This window comes from Podarcis cretensis (genome assembly GCF_951804945.1).
Source record: "Podarcis cretensis genome assembly, chromosome: 6".
NCBI lineage: Eukaryota > Metazoa > Chordata > Lepidosauria > Squamata > Lacertidae > Podarcis > Podarcis cretensis.
Window position 1 is genome coordinate 3,708,093 of NC_137175.1, and position 24,769 is coordinate 3,732,861.

The window sequence follows — 24,769 nt, forward strand, 5'->3', positions numbered from 1 at the left end:
CAGGCACAGGGTTGTCAAGGGCTGGCTTGCAGGAGAAGTGATGACTGCAGCCTCCATGCTTAGAGGACCTTGGAGTATCGGGCTGAATGAGAGGCAGATGTTTGCATCACAGCCTGCTGGAGAAAGGTGGCTGGGATCTCCGGCTCGCCACTCTCGGGCAACTGGGCAGGCCAGTAGTCTTTTCAAGCACTGTCCTCTCTGTGTGCTCTTTAAGGAGGAGCATGAGCAAGCTCTGTGAACCTGGCAAGACTGTCTTGCCTTTCATGGTCAGGAGTAACCTGGATCAGAAAAAGGCCCGTCTAAACCAGCAGTAGGAATGCGGGTGGCGCTGTGGGTTAAACCACAGAGCCTAGGGCTTGCTGATCAGAAGGTCAGCGGTTCAAATCCCCACGACAGGGTGAGCTCCCGTTGCCCGGTCCCTGCTCCTGCCAACCTAGCAGTTCGAAAGCACGTCAAAGTGCAAATAGCTAAATAGGTATCGCTCCAGCGGGAAGGTAAACTGTGTGTTTCCGTGTGCTGCTCTGGTTCGCCAGAAGCGGCTTAGTCGTGCTGGCCACATGACCCAGAAGCTGTACGCCGGCTTCCTCGGCCAAGAATGTGAGATGAGCGCCACAACTCCAGTGTCAGCCACAACTGGACCTAATGGTCAGGGGTCCCTTTACCTTTAAACCAACAGTAATGCACAATCGCGTACTTAGGAATGTGCAGACTTTGGAACTCTCTCCCACAAGAGGCGGCCATGGCCATGGCCACCAGCCTGAGTAGCTTTAGAAGAGGATTAGACAAGGAAAAGAGGCCTATTGAAGGCTACTGGCCATGGTGGTTATTCTCAGCTGGAGATAGCAGTGCTTCTGGATACCAGATGCTGGAAACCACAGGAACGGAAGATGTTCTTGTGCTCAAATCCTGCTTTTGGGTTTCCCACACACCTCTGGTTGGCCAGTGTGAGACCAGGATGCTGGACTAGATGGGCCATTGGCCTGATCCAGCAGACTGTTGATATGTGATCCCTGGTGCTTCCAGCGACTTGAGCTCCTAAAAGGAGCAGGGATTCTTTTTGGATCCAAAGTTGCTGGAAGCTGCAAGGAGCGAGTCAGCAAAAGGCAGCTTTGCATGCATTGAACGAAGGAGCCGCACGGTTAACCCCAGGTGGTTCCCCCCGCCTCCTCTTACCTGCGGCTACCCAAGAGAGATGCAAACCACAGCCTGATGTACAACGTAGTGTTTTATTGCATGGAGGAAAAGAGCAAGGCTTCTTAAGAGGAGCCGCTGGAAAGGCCACGCAAAGAGGCTTGGGTCCAATCCAGTCTCGGCTGACCTGGTGACCTCGGCTGTGCTGGCAAGGGCTGCCGGGGGCTGTAGTCTAGAACAGCCAGAGGGCACCAGGTTGGCAGAGGCTGGGCCAGTCTCTCTGCAGTGGAACAGAGACGGCTGGTGAACATGCCCGACCTCCTGCAGCTCCAGGAAGGCAAAGGCACACTGGGTGGATCTGGGAAGGCTCTGGCCAAGGGGAGGTGGTGTGGCATGGGCAGTGTGGGAGGCGCCGCCCCAGCTGTGTCACCCTCGGGGCGGTCAATTCTGCCTTGAACGTGCAGGATCCATGGCTGCCTCTCCCCGACTTCCTCCTCCTCGCTCTACTTCTTCCACTCGTTCTTTTCGTAGTCCCACTTGGAGGAGAAGCCGTCCACAGGGTTGATGCGCATGTCCAGCATGCGCTTGATTTGCTTGGCCTTCCACTCGTCGCTCAAGGTGTGCGGCTTCGGGGGGAACACTGTCAAGGCAACAGGGGAAGGCCGAGTGAGGAGGGCAACAGAAAGATAATGAGCGGGTCACAGGGAAGGTTCTCCCGCACTGGTTAGGAGACCCTTGATGCCTCCCAAACCCTGTTCCAGGGTGGTTAAGGGGTAGAAAGGCAATAAATAGTTTGTTCACTTGGGGGGTGGACAGGGGGTGGCGGTGACTGGAAGCTGTAGCCCTCCAGATATTGCTGGACTCCAACTCCCATCAAACCCAGTCAGCATGGCCAACAGTGAGGGATGATGGGACATGTAGTCCAGGAACATCTGGAGGGTCTATAGCAGCCTTTCTCAACCTGTGGGTCCCCAGATTTTTGCTGAACTACAACTCCCATCACCCGTAGCTAGCAAGGCCGGAGCTCAGGGATGATGGGAGTTGTAGTCCAACAACATCTGGGGACCCACAGGTTGAGAACTGCTGGTATAGGTTCCCACCCCTGGTGTATGGTTGTTGCTCCATATGTAAGACCAAAAAGTGGACGGGGGCCCAAACACACAGACACACACCCTGTCTTGGCAACGCAGAATAGAGCACAGCAAAGTTCCTAGTTGGGCTACAGCCTTGACCACATCCTGCTCAGATGTCAGTCCCAGAGAGTTCAAGAGATAAGGATGTGTAGGATGGAAGCTTTAATTGGTAAGTATCCTGTAAGTCAAGGGACAGGTGGCGCTGTGGGTTAAAGCCTCAGCGCCTAGGGCTTGCCGATCGAAAGGTCGGCGGTTCGAATCCCTGCGGCGGGGTGCGCTCCCGCTGCTCGGTCCCAGCGCCTGCCAACCTAGCAGTTCGAAAGCACCTCCGGGTGCAAGTAGATAAATAGGGACCGCTTACCAGCGGGAAGGTAAACGGCGTTTCCGTGTGCGGCTCTGGCTCGCCAGAGCAGCGATGTCACGCTGGCCACGTGACCCGGAAGTGTCTCCGGACAGCGCTGGCCCCTGGCCTCTTAAGTGAGATGGGCGCACAACCCCAGAGTCTGTCAAGACTGGCCCGTACGGGCAGGGGTACCTTTACCTTTACCTATCCTGTAAGTATCTCTAAAACCTGCAGCTCGTGGGTGCCATCTTAGCCTGTTTTAAGACAAATCCTCTTAAGACCCAGCCACACCTTAACAAAAAGCAATGCCATTTCATCTGAGGTTTTTAAACAAGATGGCCATCTGTCAGGGATTCTTGCAGGGGGTAGACTAGATGGCTCGTGGAGTCCCTTCCGACTCTACAATTCTGTTAGTACAGTATTTGTGCTTTGCAGGACAAGTGTTCAGGTTTAATCAACTGGCTAATGGAGTAAAATGCATGTCTGCTAAGATTTCTTTCAACACAAACAGAGCCCTGCAGCTGGATCAGGTCAAAGGCCCACCTAGTGCAGCAACATCTTTTGCAAAGCAGCTCAGGAGATGCCTGTGGGAAGGACTCGAATATCACAGCCTTCTCCTCACTTCTGACTCCCATCAAGAGGCCTGCATCTTCCAGTAACGGAGGTGCATAGCCATCATGGTTAGTAGCTCTCTCCTCCATCAATTTGTCTAATCCTCTTTCAAAGCCATCCAACTTGGTGGCCGTCACTATCAGTTTTAACTGCGCTGCGTGAAGTCCTTTCTTTTATCTGCCCTGCATAGAATCAGAATCCTAGAAGTATAGAATAGGAAGGAACCCCGGGATCATCTAGTCTGACCCCCTGCAATGCAGGAATATGCCGCTGTCGCATATGCTGATCGAACCTGCGACCTTGGCGCTATCAGCACCACCTTCCAGCATGCAGCTCCGTGGAATGTCCCCGAGTTCTAGTGTTATGAGAGAGGGAGGAAAACTCTCTGGGTGGTGCTGTGGGTTAAACCACTGAGCCTAGGGCTGCCGATCAGAAGGTCAGCGGTTCAGATCCCCGTGACGGGGTGAGCTCCCGTTGCTCGGTCCCTGCTCCTGCCCACCTAGCAGTTCGAAAGCACGTCAAGGTGCAAGTAGATAAATAGGTACCACTCCAGCGGGAAGGTAAACGGTGTTTCCGTGCGCTGCTCTGGTTCACCAGAAGCGGCTTAGTCATGCTGGCCACCGGCTCCCTCGACCAGTAAAGCGAGATGAGCACCGTCAGGGGTCACTTTACCTTTACCTATCATGAGCACTTTCACCTGCCTTTTCTCTGAACTAAAAAGCAGGTTCCCTCTGGGAACCACAGGAGGGAAGAGATTCTCTTGTGCCTACAAGAATCTGGTTGGCCACTGACAACAGGATGCTGAACCAGGTGGGCCACTGGCCTGGTCTAACAGGCTCCTCTTACGTTCCTACAGCGGAACTGCTCCATCCGTTGCCCTTCTCCAGCTCTGCAACATCCTTTTTGTTTTGCCTGCCCTGTGAGAATCTGGGGCAAGTGATTGGTCCCACTCTTAACTTTCTAGGTGCACTTAAAAAAAATAAAATGCAATTCTGCATCCAAGCAAACTGAATTCTGCCAAGGGTGAAGTTTTCTTCTGCAACCTCCAGCACAGCATGCAGAGTGAGAAAGTGGGTGCGCTAATTTCCTCGCCCTTCGCCGCTGGGCTGTGCACACAAACTGGGCCCCAACATCCCTGCGGGTTTTCTACGCACCAGGCGAGCCCCGTGAAGGGGAACAGCCCAGAGCTGCTGTTGCTGCAAAGGCAGGCAACAGAACTGGCCTTTCTCCTCCTTTCCGAGCCCGCCACCCCCCGCCATTCCACACCCCTCACTTGGCAGATGGGCTGTTATTGCAAATCCAGGAAAACAGCTCCATGGGCATCAGACCAGTGCGAGGAAAACAGCGGCCCCTTTGTTCCTCCCCACCCTGATTTCCAGGAGCGCAGGGCTGACATGGCTGGCTGTGGGTTGTTTACTCCCCAATGGTCCAGGAACATCAGCTGTGGGCAGAGAGGCCTGGCCTGGGGAATGGCTGGGGTGCGCAGCTAGGAGAAGCCTGTGCTCCCTCTGCTGGAAAGCGTCTTCCAGCAGCAGGAACGCTGCAGAAACCTAAAAGCTTTTTCAGGGCTGATTTAGGCAGGTCATTTCCCAGCCGTGGATGCAAGGCTTGAAGCAGACAGCTTCAAGTTGTTTGCTTTTGTGCCTGTGATGGCCTGGGATTCGGACTCGGATGCTGAACCTGAGGGATCCCAGCCTGCACAGGATTCCCTGCCTCCAGAACCAGCTGAGCCGGAGCTGGGGCTTGAGCCCTGAAGGGTCCTCACCTGTGCTGGATCCTCAGGAGCAGACACCAGCTGAATCCACTCTGGCTCCGGAGGTGATTGAGGACCCATTGCCTGCAGGTGCTCCACTCTCAGCCCCGTCAGGGGAAGCTGAGGTTGCCTCTGGGTCTGGTAACCCTCCAGCCTCTCCTGAGCTGCAGAGGCTCAGGGCAGAGAGGCTGAGGGAACTAAGTTCCCGCGGGAGGAGTGCTCACCTCCAGGCCAGGAGAGGCGAGTCACCAGAGGATCGGGGCCGCCCTGTGCCTCGGGACAGATAAAAGCCGGCCAGCCCCAGTCCCAAGTTGTGGGAGCAACATTGTTGGTTGCTAGTTCCTGCCTGAACCCTGTCCTGCTCTCCTGCCTGAGCTCCTGACCCGCCCTGGCTCCCTGCTTGCAAGCCTGTTCCTGACTTCACCCAACTCCCTGCCCTGCACCCAGCTTCAGCTACTACGGACTGTCTCCACATTGCACCTTTGACCCTGGACCGGACTTGGACCTCGCCTCTCGGGTAACCCACGGGACCAGCACAGTGCCTGACATGGGGGCAAAGCGATCTTCTAAATGCTCAGGCCTGTCGGAGTCAGTAGTGAAGCTGAACATTGGAAGAAGTTTCTGCAGGCGTCTGGTGGGCCACTGTGAAAAGAGGATGCTCAACTAGATGGGCCAGTCGGCCTGATCCACAGACCCTTCTTAAGAAATCACACCTCCCCACATCCTGGCTACATTTATGGTGCATTCGCTTCTAGAAACTCCATGCAAGGAGGAGAGCTCTGGTTGTCCCGTCTCTCAAAGGATTGTGCAGAGCTGGGAATGGTTCAGAAGAGGGCAGCTCGGATTATCCGTAGAAAGGAAGGCTTGAGGCTTTTTAATTTATGCATCCACCCACTCTCTGACACACTTATATTTAAGTCGGTGGAGGCTGAATGTTCAATAGAGCAGAATGAAGCCGTGGAGTCTTGCCTTGGCCAGATGCACTGCTCCACTTCAAGCTGCAGAGGTTGGAACCCTGTTTTCGAACGCTCCGTTATAAATGTAAAATAATCGTAATCTGCCTGCACTTGGAAATCCAGCACATCAAGACGGGTTCCTCTGATACGCTGGTTTTCTACTGGTTTTCTTTCCCTGGTGTGCTGCATTTCTGCTTGATTCAACACCCATGAGCGTTCAGATGTATTATCCTCCGCTAGCAATCTGAAGCAGCCCAGTCTAATTGACCCACCTAATTCTGACCTCATTCTGCTTCATGTGTAGATTTGGCCTGAGTGGGGAAATGGCATTCACAGAATCATGGGCAGCGTGTACCAGGAGCGAAGGCTGCCTGCCTCAAGACCTCTTTTCCCAAGCTATTATGTCTTAGCGCAGTCTACGTCTGCAGCCGGGCAGTGGGAGCAAGACCCAGATGGAACGAAGGGGGAAACATTGAGGCAGCCTGGAGAAATCATCCGTCAAGAATGGTAGAAAGAAGAAAGGGAGGGGAAGGATTCAAGCAGCCAAATTGGCTGGATTTCCACCGATGCCTTACCTACCGAGACAGATAAATCCAGTCTGGTTCAGACACAAAGGAGGAAAGAGGTCCTGTACAAGGAATCTTTGCCTGGGATTGGAATCTGGGTAGGTGATGCTCTGAGTGAGATGTCTACCTTGGGCTTCAATTTGGGAAGGGGCTGCGTAGCTCAGTGGTAAAGATGATACGTTACATGCCAAAGGTCCCTGGTGCAATCCTTAGCATCTCCCATGGGGAAAGCCCTCTGGGGTGGAGAATTTCTGCCAGGCAGAGTAGCATCCCAGAATCAAAGATGGTAGAATTGGAAGGGACCCCCAAGTGTCATCTAGTCTAACCCCCCCGCAAAGCTGGATTCACAGGACTTATTGGCAGGCAGCCATCCAAACTCTTATTTAGAATCTCTTTAGTTCATGGCCACTGGGCCCATCACCTCCTGGCAAACAGAAGGGGATGAAATGGAGACAGTGAGAGATTTTACTTTCTTGGGCTCCATGATCACTGCAGATGGTGACAGCAGTCACGAAATTAAAAGACGCCTGCTCCTTGGGAGAAAAGCAATGACAAACCTAGGCAGCATCTTAAAAAGCAGAGACATCATCTTGCCAACAAAGGTCCGTATAGGCAAAGCTATGGTTTTCCCAGTAGTGATGTATGGAAGTGAGAGCTGGACCATAAAGAAGCTGATCGCCGAAGAATTGATGCTTTTGAATTCTGGTGCTGGAGGAGACTCTGGAGAGTCCCATGGACTGCAAGAAGATCAAACCGATCCATTCTGAAGGAAATCAGCCCTGAGTGCTCACTGGAAGGACAGATCCTGAAGCTGAGGCTCCAAGACTCATGAGAAGAGAAGACTCCCTGGAAAAGACCCTGGTGTTGGGAAAGATGGAGGGCACAAGGAGAAGGGAGCGACAGAGGACGAGATGGTGGGACAGTGTTATTGAAGCTACCAGCATGAGTCTGACCAAACTGCGGGAGGCAGTGGAAGACAGGAGTGCCTGGCGTGCTCTGGTCCAGGGGGTCACGAAGAGTCAGACACGACTAAACAACAACAACAAAGAGTCCAGCACCTTCCGAGTTAGGTTATTTTTACACAGGAACACAGCCAGCTAGCTTACACTGATTCCGCCATTGTTCCACCTAACTCAGTGCTGTCAACACTGGCTGGCAGCAGCTCTGCACCATTTCAGGCAGGGACGTTTGCAGTGCTACCCAGAGATGTTTGGGATTGAACCTGGGACCTTTGGCCTGCAAGGCGGATGCTCAAACTATGGCCCTTCCCTGTGAGAGAGGCTTCCAGCACTCTTGAGTAGATGAGCCCATGATTTGGCTCAGCATATGGTGGCTTTGGAAATTAAAAAAACACCCTGAATTCAAAGTACTTTGCCCAGCACAGGTGAGGCTCTGTGCTTTCAGCAGTTGTGCGTAGGAGCAAAATTCCACAGGTGAAGCCACCATCTGGCCCAGCAATGTGGCTGTTGGAGGAGGCAGCACCGGTTGTATTTCTGCCTGCCTTGGAAGACTCACAGATGCCCAGGAAAGGGTGGGAGCTCTGTAAACACCACTGGGATTCTCATCCACACCACAGCTGCCCCCTCCTCCTCCTCCTCTTCCCACTTTCATACCATGGACCCGTTGCCACCAGACAATCAATCCCGTGAAGCCGATGAAGAAGAAAATTCCTCCAAGGACCGTCTTCCACTCGCTAGAGGGCCTGTTCATCTCTGCATAGCTCTGGTGAAACTTGAGCCGGTACACTGCAAGGCAAGTGCAGCAGGGTCAGGATCCACGCCACCCACCTCCCCTGCTCAGGCTCTCTGTGCCGTCACTTGCCTGCCCCGCCGGGTGATTGGCAGCGGTGCTCTGGCAGTTCCCTGTCTCCCATGCAGGTGTGATGGGCAGTCAAAGATGGCAGCTCCAGACAGGAGCAGAACAGAAAATTCAGAAGTGCAGGGTCCCCTTTGTGAACATCACAGCCATGCCCCCTTCTAAGATGATGAAACAATCCTACCATTATACAATACAGTGGTACCTTGGGTTACAAACCCCTCAGGTTACAGAACACTTCGGGTTACAAACTCTGCTAACCTGGAAGTAGTACCACAGGTTACAAACTTTGTCCCAGGATGAGAACGGAAATTGTGCACCAGTGGCGCCGCAGCAGCGGGAGGCCCCATTAGTGAAAGTGCGTCTCAGGTTAAGAACGGTTTCAGGTTAAGAACAGACCTCCGGAATGAATTAAGTTTGTAACCCGAGGTACCACTGAAATAAGAATTAAGAGATGCAGTGCAAGAACTGAATCAGATGTCTAAGTGATGCCTTCCAGCTAGATCTGCTGTTTTCTGCAAATGATTTGGAGTGCTCTGATATTTTGGAGCGCCTTAAGGTGTGTTTTCCCTGAAGTTACATTTATACATAACAGAACTTGTCCTCCATTTTCTAGAAAACGAAGTGCCTTGTCTTTTCAGTGTTCCTAAATGCTTAGCTTTGGAGCAGACAGAACAACAACTCCTTGGTGTCCTTCCTGCAAACCTTCTCTAGAGTAACCCCAGGAGCCCATCCTCAGTGGCCGACTCACCTCCTTTCCCTCTGATTGGCTCTGAGTAATATCTCAGGGTGAGAAAACTTATTCTCACTGGCTTCAAAGCTCTCCTTTCACACTGATGAAAATTCTTCAGCACTTTGGAGCACATGCTCTCCAAATTTTTGTTTGCAATTTTTGCTCACTCGCATATTTTTGTGAGCAATTGCTCCAGATAAGATGCATTTTGTAGGTTCACTTTCATTAATACGCTCACTTTCCCCTTAAAGGATGCATTTTTATACACATGGCATGGCTAGAGAACTATAGGGGGCACCCATCTGTCTCGAGAGACAATGGAGTGTGCCTCCGAGGGTGAAGTCAAACTGCTGCATAAGCAGCACTGGAGTGACCTCCCTGGGGTCTGGAGGTCCTGGGCTCTTGGCCTTGCTGAAGTGGTCCAAAGGAAAGCAGAGCAATACCGTTGGAGAACTGCATTGCAAAATTCAGGTAAGTGTGAATTTCCGAGGGTGGCCGTATCTCACTTTATGGCAGAAAGTGTGATTCAGCTTTAAATAGGAGTTAAAATTACTCCCTCATCCCAAAAGGCTGGCAACTTAGGGTGCAGCCTCTATCTTGTCTGTCTAGTGTGTCTTGACCCTACAGAGGCTGCCCACAAAACATTGTCTTGGTTTTGTGGGAATGCCCAGGTTCCTCCAGCCCAGCAGGTCATCCCTGGATGGGCCAGTCTGTTGCTACATACGGGCCACTTTCTCCTCGTTGCTCAGCTGCTTCCAGGATCCTTTCTCTTTCTCCTGGAGGGCCTTCTGCGAAGTGTCCAGCTCCTTGCAGAAGGGGACATCCGGGAGCGGGTAGCTGCGCTTGTCATAATACATAGGCACTGAGAGATCTTCTTGGGCCGCGACTAGGGAGAAAGAGGAAGAGCAGAGCAGAACCTCAGCATGGCTTGGACACATCCCTACACCAGCCATGAGGGTGGCCACTTATACATTCCCCGCCCCCCTCCAAGCTAAAAAGTTGTCATTTTTGCATTAAAATTGCATAGACTAATTATAGGGATGCGGCTAGCGCTGTGGTCTAAACCGCTGAACCTCTTGGGCTTGCCAATCAGAAGGTCGGCGGCACGAGTCCCCTCGACGGAGTGAGCTCCCGTTGATCCGTCCCAGCTCCTGCCAACCTAGCAGTTTGAAAGCACACCAGTGCAAGTAGATAAATAGGTACCACTGTAGCGGGAAGGTAAATGGCGTTTCTGTGCGCTCTGGTTTCCGTCACGGTGTTCCGTTGCACCAGAAGCAGTTTAGTCCTGCTGGCCACATGACCTGGAAAGTTGTCTGTGGACAAATGCCGGCTCCCTCGGCCTGAAAGCGAGATAAGCGCCACAACCCCATAGTCACCTTTGACTGGACTTAACAGTCCAGGGGTCCTTTACCTTTACCATTTTTTACACTAATTATATTGGCACCACTGAATTTAAAAAAATACTAAAAATTTAAAATGTTTTTCATTTCATTTCACTTTTGATTTGTGCACTGCCTATCATTTAAATAGTACAATATGTCTCACCATAGAATCACAGAATTGTAGAGATGGATGGGGCCCAAGGATCATCTAGTCCAACCCCCTGCAATCTTGGCTAATAGCAGGGGAGGCTGTGACCAGGTGACACATCAACCTGCCCAGTCAGCTGTCCAAGTGCTGCAAACTCTGGGTAGGCAACCCCTGTAAGAGCCCTGCAGGTCCCCCTTCTCAGGGGTCTTTATCTTGAAACCGCAATTGTATTGGGCATTGCTTTCACATAGGGGAGAGCTTCAAACAACATACTTGCTTAGACAAGCCAAGCCAGATATTAGGAAGTCGAGGCAATTTTAATCTGTTTTAGTATTTTAACTTTTGTATGGTTGTAATTTTTTCTTGCATTATCTTTTTGTAAACTGCTTTGAGGGTTGTTGTTTTTATAAAACCAATTGATCGGTGTATAAAGTTTCTGAAACAAAATAAACAAAGAACCCAATTGATTTATATTGTGTTTTTACAGCTCCATTTCTTATGTATTTTTTTTTTATTGTACTGCAATTTTAATTCTGTGGAACGCAAATTGCAATACAGCAGTGTGCAATATATATGTAAGAAATAAAAGAAGCAATAAAGATTACGACTGAAAAGCCTGTTGCATCTAGCCTGGCACATTATGATTGCTACAACGAGCAGAAAAATCAAGACCCTCAGCCACTTTCAAGTGGTCTGTGGGAGCCTCTGAAATAGAGGACCTGTACTCTTGACCAGTGGCGGAGGAACGCTCTCCGGCACCTGGAGTGGGGCGAACTGCCCAGTGACGCACGCGTGACGTCTGTACAGACTGCGCATGTGTGGCATCCCGTACGGAGTGCATATGTGCAGTGACCGTATGGGCTGCCGCACATGCGCACTCCGTACGGAATGCCGCACATGAGCACTCTGTATGAGCTGCCACTTGCACAGTGACTGTACGGGCTGTTGCACGAGCGTCATCCTCTACGACGTGCGCATGTGCGGCATCCCATATGGACTGCACATGTGCGGCATCCCGTACAGAGTGTGCATGCGTGGCATTCCATACCGTCACTGTGCAAGGAGCAGCCCATACAGATGCCGTGCAAGCGGCGCCCATACAGACTGTGTGCACCCTCGGCTGCTCTACAGCTGGGGGGAGGCAGGGGCCATCTTGTCAACCCCCCCCCCAGAGTGGCACCCGGGGTAGACCGCCCCCCACCCCCCACTTCGTATGCCCCTGCTCTTGACACCCCTTCAAATTAGAGGCTTGTAAAGCAGGCAACATGGCCAAGCTAGGGACCACCAGCCCCTCTGCAGCTGACTCTGTCTGAGGATTGAACTGGGTTTTATGCAACTTTGAGCCACGTGGTGAGAGAGAGGTGTTTTGCCCTTTTCCCTTGTGCCAAACCATCCCTCCAGATGTTTTGCACCATCATCTCCGAGGAGCACATCCCACGGTCAAGGTAACCATTTTCTCTGATAAAATGAAACTCAGGGAGGCTTGTAGAAACCCAAGCAAACCGAATATTACCGTGAAATAAACGGCAGTAAAAACAGCATCGTAGACGTCATCAAAACACAATCCCTTTGGTGACAGCAGGCTCAAAACAGGATTGCTTTTAAGCCTTGTATTCTTTTGAGCCTGGAGTTAAACTGCTCAGAGGAGATTCTACATTCCCTGTAGGAGAATTCTGTCTATATCACAGGCCATCTGATGGGTAACGCTTAGCCTGTCTGTGGTGGAGATCAATCTATAGGGGAATAGCTCTGTGCTCAACTGCTCCTGCTCCTCATAAGGCTTGGTTGCCAAAACCCTCTTGGTTGCCCTCCTCTGCACACCTTCCAGCTTGTCAACCTCCTTCTTAGATTGTGATGCCCAGAACTGGACACAGTATTCCAGTATTCCAGACAGTGTGGTCTGACCAAGGTAGAATAGAGTAGTACTATTAAAAAAGGCTGCTTCTTGGGAGAAAAGCAATGGCAAACCTAGACAGCATCTTAAAAAGCAGAGACATCACCTTGCCAACAAAGGTCCGTATAGTTAAAGCTATGGTTTTCCCAGTAGTGATGTATGGAAGTGAGAGCTGGACCATAAAGAAGGCTGATCACCGAAGAATTGATGCTTTTGAATTGTGGTCTGGAGGAGACTCTTGAGAGTCCCATGGACTGCAAGAAGATCAAACCGATCCATTCTTAAGGAAATCAGCCCTGAGTGCACACTGGAAGGACAGATCCTGAAGCTGAGGCTCCAATACTTTGGCCACCTCATGAGAAGAGAAGACTCCCTGGAAAAGACCCTGATGTTGGGAAAGATGGAGGGCACAAGGAGAAGGGAGCGACAGAGGACGAGATGGTGGGACAGTGTTCTCAAAGCTACAAACATGAGACTGACCAAACTACGGGAGGCAGTGGAAGACAGCAGTGCCTGGCGTGCTCTGGTCCAGGGGGTCACAAAGAGTCGGACACGACTAAACAACTAAACAACAAAATGAGTTCCCTTGATCTGGACACTAGACTTCTGTAGATGCAGCCTAGAATATCACTCACTTTATTTGCTGTTGCATCACGCTGTAGACTCATGTTAAGCTTTTGGTCTACTAAGATCTCTAGATCCTTTTTACCTGTACCGCTAAACCAGATGTCCCCCAGCCTCTATTTGTGCATCTGATTATTCCTGCAGAACCTTGCAATTCAAACTGCTGATAGGCCATTGTCGGATGACTAGTATTCTAGTATATTTTTAACTCAACAAACATACCGCCTCGGCTTTGAAATCAGCATTTACTACTGCTGAGTAAATACAGTAAATATAACGAGAGCCAGAAACTACACATTCAGCCTTCTGCAATATGTAATGATTTTTTTTCTGGGGGGGGTGCCTCAGGAGAGATCCTTTTTATGGAAACGGGGGTGTCAAAAGCACGTCCCTAATTTTGTTTGCAAAATGCTGGTGAGTTATATGTGCTGCTTGTGGGGAGGTGTTTTTTTTGGGGGGGGGTTGATGGTGGGGTTGCTGCTGCATTTTCAGTGTTTTATCTGTTGTCTTTGCAGCTCTTCCAAATATATTATTACCAGTGTAGTTTGCTTGCTTAATTATACTGTGTCAATGCAATGTTACTGTTTTCGCCATTACGGCGATTAGCTCTCAAGTGCAAGTTGTAAGGAGGGAAGATCCCTCTTTCCCACCTCCTTTTTTGGGTTCAACAAGCTGCAAAGGTTTTGGAACTGGGTCACACTGGGACGCTTAATGCAGTCTTCATAGAATTGTAGAGTTGCAAGAGACCTCTAAGGGTCATCTAGTCCAACCCCGCTGCAGTGCAGGGATCTCAGCTGAAGCATCCATGGAAGATGACCATCCAATCTCTGCTTAGAAACCTCCAACGAAAAGGCCCGTTGTCATGTTGCCACCCTCTGAACCTCTCATGGAGAAGGCACACTAAGAAGGGCCTCCAATGATGATCTGGGTAGGTTCATAATTTAGAACAATAGAATAATAGATAGTAATAATAATAATTTATTATTTATACCCCGCCCATCTGGCTGGGTTTCCCCAGCCACTCTGGGCGGCTTCCAACAGAATATTAAAATACAATAACTTATTAAACATTAAAAGCTTCCCTAAACAGGGCTGCCGGAAGGGTGTTCCACAGGGCGGGTGCCACCACTGAGAAGGCCCTCTGCCTGGTTCCCTGTAACTTGGCTTCTCACAGCGAGGGAACCGCCAGAAGGCCCTTGGAGCTGGACCTCAGTGTCCGGGCATAACGATGGGGCATAACGATGGTAAGATTTGGACAGGTCCCTGGGTATCCAGCCCCCTCACCCAACCCTGTGCGAAGGGGTGATATGATAGCCATGTTCAAATATATAAAAGGATGTCACATAGAGGAGGGAGAAAGGTTGTTTTCTGCTGCTCCAGAGAAGCGGACACGGAGCAATGGCTCCAAACTACAAGAAAGAAGATTCCACCTAAACATTAGAAAGAACTTCCTGACAGTAAGAGCTGTTTGACAGTGGAATTTGCTGCCAAGGAGTGTGGTGGAGTCTCCTTCTTTGGAGGTCTTTAAGCAGAGGCTTGACAACCATATGTCAGGAGTGCTCTGATGGTGTTTCCTGCTTGGCAGGGGGTTGGACTCGATGGCCCTTGTGGTCTCTTCCAACTCTATGATTCTATGATTCTATGATTCTGTGCAACACACGAATATGCAGCTGTCTCCAATGGGGATCGAAAGGGACGTCGTTTTGTGGTTTCCCTCAGCCGTCAAAATGTCCCGGGTCGGCCCTGGGTAGGATCCGCATTCCAGACAGAGCAATGGGAGCTCACTCCATCGCGGGGATTCGAACCGCCAACCTTCTGATCGGCAAGCCCAAGAGGCTCAGTGGTTTAGACCACAGCGCCACTCACATCCCTACTAACAACACCGAGGGCTGGGCAACACACTTAAGGTAAAGGGACCTCTGACCATACCTACCCCTGCTAGGTTGGCAGGGGCAGGGACTGAGCAACGGGAGCTCACCCCATCGTGGGGATTCGAACCGCCGACCTATTTGCACCTCGACGTGCTTTCGAACTGATAGGTTGGCAGGAGCAAGGACCGAGCAACAGGAGCTCACCCCGTCACAGGGATTTGAACTGCCGACCTTCTGATCGGCAAGTCCTAGGCTCTGTGGTTTAACCCACAGTGCCACCCGCATCCTTACCTGCACCTTAAAAAGTAGGCCACATCTTCCTCATACATCTAAAGCAACACAACACCACTTTCAACAGTCCTGGCTTCTGGGTGCTGAGAGCTGTTAGAGAACTCAAGCCATGCCCCACCCCCCTTTAGAAGGGGACCACTCGCCCCAAAGGACAACGGGAGCAAGAGATGATGGCAGAAGCATCACTTACCATGTCCGCCATGCCCATGGGCTGCTCGGACACCAGCAGCAGCCAGGACCCTTCTTCTGGTCAGGATACCCACTCGCAAGGATGGCAGCGACAGCATCTGCAAGGCCAAGGGATTTTATTACAGTAAAAAAACAGTATAAGTGTAAGAAACCGAAGAAAAGGGGGGAGGGGAGTCGAAATATGACGTGGAAGGATTCAAATTTATGTTTTGTGTTCATTGTAAAATGAAAAGCATAAATAATTTTTAATAATAATAATAATAATAATAATAATAATAATAATACATTTTATTTATACCCCACCATCCCCAGCCAAGACCGGGCTGAGGACGGTTAACACCAGGTATAGAAACAGTTGACTGAAATACAACTTAAAAACAAGATTAAAATGCAACATTAAAATGCAGCCTCATTTCAGTAGGAAATCAAAAACTTTTTTTGGGATGAAAACGTCAAGTCTTCACCAAGGCCTTTTTAAAAAAAGGAATTTATTACTTATTGATTTATCATATTTTTATCCCACCCTTTTCTTGCTCAAGGTGGTGTACATAAGTCAGTGACCAGAGCAACATTCACAGAATCACACAATTTTAGCATTGCAACGGGTTGGACTAGATGGCCCTCGGGTCCCTTTCAACTCTACGATTGTATAATTCTATGATTTTTTACATTCTTATCCCACCTTTCCCTCCAAGGAGCTCAAGATGGTCACGAGGTGCTCCCTTTTCCATTTTATCTTCACGACAACCCTGTGAGGTAGTGTTTTTTTTAAATAATATTTATTAAAAGTTTAAATATTACAAAAAGAAAGAAATAAAATTAAACAAATCAATATAATACAATACAAAAACAAAAACACTACGTAGAACATTGAATTAACAAAACAAAACAAAAACAATTAAAAACACTTCCAATGTTTTCAATCTTAGCTTTCATTCACTTGTTTCATTGACTTCCTCACGCCTCCCTTTTTGTATTCCACTTCAATTAACTGTTTCAGCAATTCCTTTCCATCTTCCTCTGTTTTCTGTCCTGTAATTAATCTTAACATATTCTAACCTTGTTTTTTTCCCTTTAATACATTAACAATCTATCTGTACCTAGTTCCTTATAACATTCCTGCCAAAGCCATATAACTTCATTCCACCATTTTTCTAAAGCTCATTAATTTTACAATATTTCTGTAAATAATCTTTAAATTTTTTCCAATCTTCTTCCACCGACTCTTCTCCCTGGTCCCGGATTCTGCCAGTCATTTCCGCCAATTCCATATAGTCCATCAACTTCATCTGCCATTCTTCCCGGGTGGGTAAATCTTGTGTCTTCCAAAACTTCGCGATGAGTATTCTTGCTGCTGTTGTTGCATACGACAACCCTGTGAGGTAGTTGAGGCTGAGAGACACACACATGCACGCACCCCAGTGCACATTAAATCTATGTTCTGAAGAAATATCTGGAGGGTTTCAGGCAGGGGGGGGGGGTTTGACCCGGCTGGAACCGTAAGGGACCTGAGAAGCTACTTGGCTGTTAGGTACTGAGTTGAATAGGATCCAAAATGCAGCAGTCTGATTGGTCCTAGAACAATAGGATCCAAAATGCAGCAGTCTGGTCCTAGAACAACAGGGTTCAGAATGCAGCAGTCTGATTGGTCCTAGAACAATGCAGCAGTCTGATTGGTCTGCAGGAGAATTCTGGAATTAGCCAATCACGTGCAGCCCATTGTGTAAATAATGTATATAAAGCAGATACTGTACTGTAGCACCCTGCTTGTGGTTAACGCTTAGCTGGAATGAAATATTCAACGCAGCAATAGAGAAATTAAAATAATAATTTATTTGTCAGACAAATAAATGAGAGGCACAGTGGTATATGGTTACCAAGCTCTGGCCTGCCCTCCTGCCATTCTGGCCAGCACTTATATTTCCTTAATCCAGCCCCCTTGCTCCTCCTGTGGCTGCCTCTGTCCAATCAGCCTGGTTGAAATTCCCATTGGCTGTTTGCTAGAACCAATCACAAAAGATATGCCCATTTCCTTTTGCCCTTTTATGGGAAACAAAAAGCTATATATTCTTCTATCTATAAATGACAAATAAGTAGTAATATATCTTACATGTGTCTCAACAAGGAACCTTAATTACCAGCTCACCTCTTGCCCTCCTTGCCCTATTGCCCTCCAAAACAAATGGTTAATCTTAAATTTTTATCTTAAACAGATGTCAAGGATCTTGAGTTCACATCATCATTGAAAGATTTCCTTCTCTTGGAGGTCTTTAAACAAAGGCCTGACAATCATATGTGTGCTCTAATGATGTTTCCTGCTTGGCAGGGGGGCTGGGCTGGTGGCTGATGGCCCCTGTGATCTCTTCCAACTATATGAAATAAGAATCTAGCATAAGGATTTAACATTTCTTAGTTTCTAAATCCTTTGCATAATTACATTTAAGCCAATATATTTAATACATAACATAAATAACCTTTTAAAAGGAAAAGAAATCTTAAAAGGATCTCAGTTTAAGAAAGAAACAACTTTAGAAAAAGACTTCCCAAAATACTCTCTTCCTTTCTGCCAGCCAGATGCTCTTGGCCTTTTAACCTTAGGAAAATATGGCTCAAGTTTAATGGGAGGCACATGGTTTTATTTTACTATTTACCCACTCTTAATTATGTTTATCTCTTTTTTTATCTTCTGTAATATGTAGGGTCAGTGTAACCTTGGCTCTCAGCCTGTAATTCCCTTTTTACGACTTTGAGAATTGTTTTCTGCTATAAATCAGGAGGCCCCCTTGTCCAGGAGAATAAACATTGCCAAGGTTCTTAGGCAGCTGGTCTTCTGCCTGGCATGAAACATTTGAAAATCTTTAAGCTCATCTTAATATACAGGCCTTAATCAAAAATATAAGCTTTGATAAAAATGCAGGCTTATGATTAGATGCCTCAGTACTTTGGGGGAACATTCATTCCTCCTCACCACTATGAGCTGAATAAAGAGCATGAAATCCACTCTCAACTCTGAGTATATTTCATCGGCGAATATCTTTTGGGCGCTGGCAGGGCAGAGATATTATTGCAGAGGCTCCAGGGGTAAAGAACCAACCATCTGATAAGAAGAGATGGATGGAGAAGAGAAGACATATGGGGGCTGTGAAGGCCCTGATGCTATGTATGTGAAATTGATATCCTCGGATGGCCATGAGTTCATAGTTAAAAGAGAGCCTGCACTCACATCGGGAACAATAAAAGCTATGTTGAGTGGTCCAGGACAATTTGCCGAAAATGAAACAAATGAAGTGAATTTCAGAGAGATTCCTTCCCCACGTCCTTCCCAAAGTATGCATGTATTTCACCTACAAGGTTCGCTACACTAACAGCTCTACAGAGATTCCTGAATTTCCAATTGCACCTGAAATTGCACTGGAACCTCTGGTGGCCGCAAACCTCTTAGATTGTTAAAGTAAATTATAATAAAAATGTACACCTTTTTTCCTCCCAATATTTAATGCATGTAGTTCAGGTAGTAACTTTTTCATATGGCAATATTCTGTATGTTTGGTTAAGAAGTGTAATGGTCACTGCAGAGGCTATTGCTCACAGTGATTTTGCATAGGAATCATTCATGTTCTGATTTTGTTTGGCTGCTTACATAAGTAACAGACTTCTTACCAACCGACAAATAAACATACTAATTTAGTGGGGGGAAGAAAAAAGAAGAAGAAATATATGGAAAGGACTGGTAACCGTGTCTTCTGGATACGGTTCATACTCCAAAACTTTTCAGAGCAAGGACAGGACAGCAAAGCCGAACCTCCATATTCAGGGAATCTCTACCGCTGGTGACCAGATGCTGGGAATAAATAGCAAGAGCGAAGAAGCCTTTTGCTCCTCTTGTGAGCTTTCTGGCGGTGGCTGGGCTCGGAATGCGGGGCAAGGTGGACTTTCCGGGAATTGCACTTTTTACGCTCCAAAGTCCAGCGCTTTGTGACACAGGACCCGGGGGCCCAGGGACATGTGTGGGAAATCGGCCAAGCGGAGCACTCGTGTGGGGTGTGCATCATGCCCGGGACAGAGGGACACCCTTCTGACACCCTCCAAGATCTGCCACATGGCAGAAGAAGCTGCTTTCCTAGTGGCCGAATAGAAAGAGGGTTGTTGTGAATAGAAAGACATAAGAAAGAGGCTCTGTTGGATTAGCCCAATAGCCTATCTTGGCTAGAATCTTGTTCTCACAGGGACTAGCCAAGTGCTTGTTATGGGATACTTGCAAGCAGGATCCAGGCACAAAAACATTTCTCCCTTAGACCAGGGAAAAGAGTCGGTGGAAGAAGACTGGAAGAAGTTTAAAGACTATTTGCGGAAATATTGTAAAATTAATGAATGTTAAAATGATGTTAGACAGAAATTAAGTGGTTTCCAGCTGTAATGTTTAAGAGATATGAAGAATAAGGTTTAGAAATAAGTAAAAACTAATGGAGAGGATTTGCTGAACTAACAATTTGAATTGGAATATAAGAAAGGGAGGTATGAGGAGGTCTGGAAAATAAGTTAAAAGAAAATAAGTAAATGGAAACTCTATGTGTTTTTAGTTGTTTATATTTTTGTATTTCTGTATTTTTGTTGTTTTTTCTTTTTGTTTTATATTGTATCATTTTTGAAAACTTTAATAAATATTTTATTAAAAAAAGAACATTTCTCCCTTGTTGCAGTTTCTTTCTCTTTTTTTGTATATAATTTGTTTATTATATTTTCTGTTTCACAATTTAAAGAACTCATCTTTACATCCTTAATATATCAATGGCTTCCCTTCCTTTCTTTCCTCGGTTCATTTTACATATCATAAGTCCCTGCATATTTTATAGAAACTATACCATTCAATATTCCGTTATTGCATCCATCCCCGCTTCCTGGACCATCACCTTCCAAAGCAACGACTCTATTCCGAACTTTAAAATGGGAAGCGTAATGCTGGTGGTCAACAAAAGAGGTTGAAAGACTGTCTCAAGGCAAATCTTTAAAAATGTAGTATAAACACCGACAACTGGGAAACACTGGCCTGCGAGTGCTCCATGTAGAGAACAGCCTTTGCCAAAGGTGTCCTGGGCTTTGAAGACGCTCAAACTCAGGACGCAAGGGAGAAACGTGCTAAGAAGAAGGTATGTTTGGTAAATCCACATTGTGATCAGCTCCCACCCGGAAACCAATGTCCCCACTGTGGAAGGACGTGTGGATCCAGAACTGGCCTCCACAGTCACTTATGGACTCATTGTTAAAACCGTGTCTTTGGAAGACAATTTTACTTGGCTACGAGTGATTGCCAAAGAAGAAGAAGATTGCATCCATCATAACTTATTTATCTCAATGCTGCCGGTTTTCATCTGTACACAGTTATTTCCCATATATTCAAGAAATATTTTCCAATCTTCTCTAAGCGTACGATATGTTCTTTTTGTTCTCTTATTCTATATGTTAAGCCTGCAAGCTGCGCATATTCTGTCAGCTTAAGTTGCCACTCTTCTTTGGCTGGTACCTCGCTCGTTTTCCATTTTGGGGCTAACAAACCAAGGGCTGCAGTAGTGATGATGATGATAATGATTATATTTATAATAATATTTACTATTTATTATTTATTATTTATACCCCACCCATATGAGTGGCATACATAATAACCTTTTTTGACGCCTGGGAATTTCAGTCTGAATTATCCCCAACAAAACAGACTCTGGGTTTTTTTGGAAAGCACTTTTACACATTTTTTTTCCAATTCATTATGGATCATTTCCCAATACTCTCTTACCCTTTTACAAGTCCACCCCATAGGAAAGAGCGTTCCTTCAACCTCTTTGCATCTCCAGCACTTACACAGAGGTACCTCAGGTTACGTACACTTCAGGTTACAGACTCCACTAACCCAGAAATATTACCTCGGGTTAAGAACTTTGCTTCAGGATGAGAACAGAAATCGTGCTCCAGCAGTGCGGCAGCAGCGGGAGGCCCATTAGCTAAAGTGGAGCTTCAGGTTAAGAACAGTTTCAGGTTAAGAACGGACCTCCAGAACGAAATAAGTTCTTAACCCGAGGTACCACTGTATGTACCGTAGTTTCCAGCAACTGGTATTCAGAAGAATTGCTGCCTCCAACTGTGGAGCAGAGCAGAGCTGTCATGGCTAGGACCCTTCGACAGCCCTCTCCATTAATTTTTCTAATATTTACGAGTCTCATTCGATCAGGCGACCTTAACCTATCCAGGGCTATGTGCACACCAAACCTTCAAAGCACATTTAAAGCACATTGCCACGCCATCATCATCATCACAATAAATTGTTATTAATATTTATTAAATTTCTTCGTCGCTTTTTTGCCACGGCAGCTCCAAGCGACTTACAATTTTTCATGTGTACATTAAAACCAGCCTTAAAAAAATCTAAAAGGCAAAATCTTTTCTGTTTTTATGAACAACATTCAGGGCCGTCTTTAGCATATGCCCCACTGGGGTGCAAAGATCTACCCACCGCCCCGAAATTTAGTTAATTTCGCGTGCATGGCACCGTTGAGAATGACAAGCGCTGCTGTTGTGAATGACAAGCACCGGCGCATCTTTGGTTAATGAGCGCACAAAATCAAAAGTCCATTAGTGAAACAGTAGGTATACATTTCGTTAATACCTACGTATTTTGTTTTTCTAGCTTGATCAAAATTATTTATTATTTCATAACAGGTAGATAGTTAAGAGCTTAGGAGGCTTCAGCAGCGGGCACCTGGCGCCCCCCAGAATTCAGCGCCCAGGTGCCCTGAACCCATTTCACCCCCGGGTAAAGATGGCCCTGACAACATTATAACATCCCAAGCCAATCCAAAGACAAAAAGGGTTCCTTTTGCCTGGTGCCTAAAGATATGTAATGATGGCAGCAGGTGAACCTTTCTGGAGAGAGCATTCCACAAGCGGGGAGCCACCACTGAAAAGGCCCTGTTCTCGTGTCGCCCAGCCTCTGGACCTCCTAAGAATCCTTGGAACTATACTTCACCCCTTAAAGGTAAAGGGACCCATGACTGTTAGGTCCAGTCGTGGCCGACTCTGGGGTTGCGGCGCTCATCTCACTTTATCGGCCGAGGGAGCTGGCGTACAGCTTCCGGGCCATGTGGCCAGCATGACTAAGCCGCTTCTGGTGAACTAAAGCAGTGCACGGAAATGCCGTTTACCTTCCCGCCAGAGCAGTACCTATTTATGTACTTGCACTTTGATGTGCTTTCGAACTGCTAGGTTGGCAGGAGCAGGGACTGAGCAACGGAAGCTCACCCCGTCGTGGGGATTCGAACCACCGACCTTCTGATCGGCAAGCCCTGGGCTCTGTGGTTTAACCCACAATGCACCCCTTACAGAGCTCCAATTCCCAGCCTCTTTTACAAACTAAAGTTCCCAGGATCCTTGGGGGAAAGTCACATGCTTTTGTGCAGCCCTGGATAGGTCAAGCATCCCTAATCCTGCAAGTCACATCACAGCCCTCTTTGCACCCAGCTTCTGTCGACGCCTGGAGGGTGACAGCTGCCTGAGATACAAGTCCTGTCTCCAAAATCAGACCAGCAGAGGGTGGGTGGAAAGGAGAGAAGGTGGCAGAATAAATGGTCCACCCAATGGCAGCTTCCTCGGTGCCAGAGGCCTAGAGATCTGGCTATTCTAAACACCTGAAGCCGCCTTTCTCTGGCCACACCTGCAGTAGCTTGGCCAGCAGGAGTGAAAGTGGCTTGGCACACACCCCACGGCCCTCCAGCGTCCCAGCAGCCCCTGGTCCTGGCCGGCAGCCACCAGAGAAGGTGGCTGCTGAGGACCCGTCCTGTCTGACCTCTAGACACGGAGAAAGGCACCCGAGGCAGAGAGAGGGTTCAGGGTGGCCCTGGCACTGGGCAACAGATACCCCAAATCTCTTGCTGGGCACTGTGGAAGAGACTTTCTTCTGCCCTGGAGGATTCCAGACAGTTTTTAAAGCAGGGATAGGATCCATCTGTTTGACATTTCAGGGATCCAAACGGAAATTTGTGGGGGGCACAAGAAGGGGAGTTGCCCTGGCATTGTCGGAGGAGGAGAATGGAAGCCAAGCTTTGCCTTGTAACGCCAAACTCTTACAAAGTTACTTTGTTCCTGAAGAAATTCTGGCCTCCTCTATTCAAGGCCTGGAGGAGAGCAAAGAAAGTTTCCAAGGCGAAAGGAAACAAGAGACGCAGCGGGAAAAATGTGTCGCGGGAGCGCAGTGCCCAAACCTTGGGCCCGGCGGGCAGAAATTTGGGCCAGAGGAGGCATCGAGGGGGCAAATCTGCCCCCACAGAGCCGGATGGCAACCGGACTTTCCCGTTATGTGCCGGGGAGCCGAGCAAGAAGGCAGTTCTCCCAGCCTGGTGGTTCAGAAGTATCAACACCTACCTAGCCAGGCCGTTGTGCCCCTGGTAGAGCTTGGAGGAGGGCGAGAGGGAGGGTACTCACCGTGGGACAAGCAAGGAGCTGGAGCGGACGAGGTTGGAAATGGAGGCAAGAGGCTTTCTCCAAGTGCAACTGCCGGGAGGCTGGCAAGCAGCCAAGGCACAAAACAGCTGCCAAAGACTCTTATTATAGAACAGACCCCGGAGCAGGCAGGCAGGCAGATGGAGGGATGTACCAGGCCACTGGGTGGCTGGCTGGCCGGCCCCTTCCCCTCTGCAGCCCCCTGGCTCCAGGAGAGGAGGAGGACAGATGGGGGGCTCCTCATCTGCAGACACCCCCCCCCCAGTATAGAGAATTTGCAAGGGCGGCCAGTTAGGAGGAGCAAGGAGAGAAGAAAGCAGGACTTGGACAGCGGCCAGAGGCCGGCCAGTCACCCCCCCACCCCTTCCTGTACACAAACACGGCTGCACACTCCAAGCTAAGAGTCCTTGCAGCATTTGGAGAAGGAGGGGGAGAGCTGGAGAGAGGGGTTTCCCCCCCCCCCCAGACTTCATTTCCAAGAGCTGCACTCCCCCTGCTGCTGCCTTGGGATGAGGCGTCATCACTGGTTTTTAACTGTGTCGTGAAATTTAAAAAATTAAGGTCTTCTATATATATATATATATATTTAAGAATATTTATTAAGATTTTACAAAGTCATAAGTACAAAAATACATAGTAAAACAAAAAAGGAAAAAACTCTCAAACAAAAATACAAGGTGCAAAAAACAAGAGAAATAGAAAAATAGAAAAAAGAAAGTTAAAAACAAATCCATTTTTTATAACTTTAAACTCATTAGCTTATTTCTTTGACTTCCTCACACCTCCCCTTTTTGTATTCCCATTAAAATATTCAAATCAGCAAATCCTTACCCTCTTTCATTTA

The 24,769-nt window shown here is 48.1% G+C and overlaps 1 protein-coding gene and 1 pseudogene across 2 annotated transcripts; one reads left to right on the forward strand and one right to left on the reverse strand.

The window, feature by feature from the left end:
• Positions 1–1,207: 1,207 nt before the first annotated feature.
• COX4I2 (cytochrome c oxidase subunit 4I2) lies at positions 1,208–24,102 on the reverse strand. The gene is made up of 5 exons (XM_079980078.1): positions 23,908–24,102; positions 15,443–15,539; positions 9,767–9,928; positions 8,108–8,239; positions 1,208–1,771 (listed from the first exon to the last, which is right to left on the reverse strand). The coding sequence occupies exons 2-5, from the start codon at positions 15,537–15,539 to the stop codon at positions 1,635–1,637; spliced, it is 528 nt and encodes a 175-aa protein (XP_079836204.1). The 5' UTR covers positions 23,908–24,102; the 3' UTR covers positions 1,208–1,634.
• LOC307219240 (elongin-C pseudogene) lies at positions 18,471–19,132 on the forward strand (annotated as a pseudogene). The gene has a single exon. The product of its transcript is annotated as an elongin-C pseudogene (transcript).
• Positions 24,103–24,769: the final 667 nt, after the last annotated feature.

Excerpts from the sequence above, each read along its gene's own strand:
- COX4I2 (XM_079980078.1), bottom strand. The coding sequence starts at position 15,539 with ATGCTGTCGCTGCCATCCTTGCGAGTGGGTATCCTGACCAGAAGAAGG. Across the intron at positions 9,929-15,442 it reads CCATGGGCATGGCGGACATG|TCGCGGCCCAAGAAGATCTC; the intron begins GTAAGTGATGCT and ends CTTTCTCCCTAG. Across the intron at positions 8,240-9,766 it reads CAACGAGGAGAAAGTGGCCC|TGTACCGGCTCAAGTTTCAC; the intron begins GTATGTAGCAAC and ends CTTGCCTTGCAG.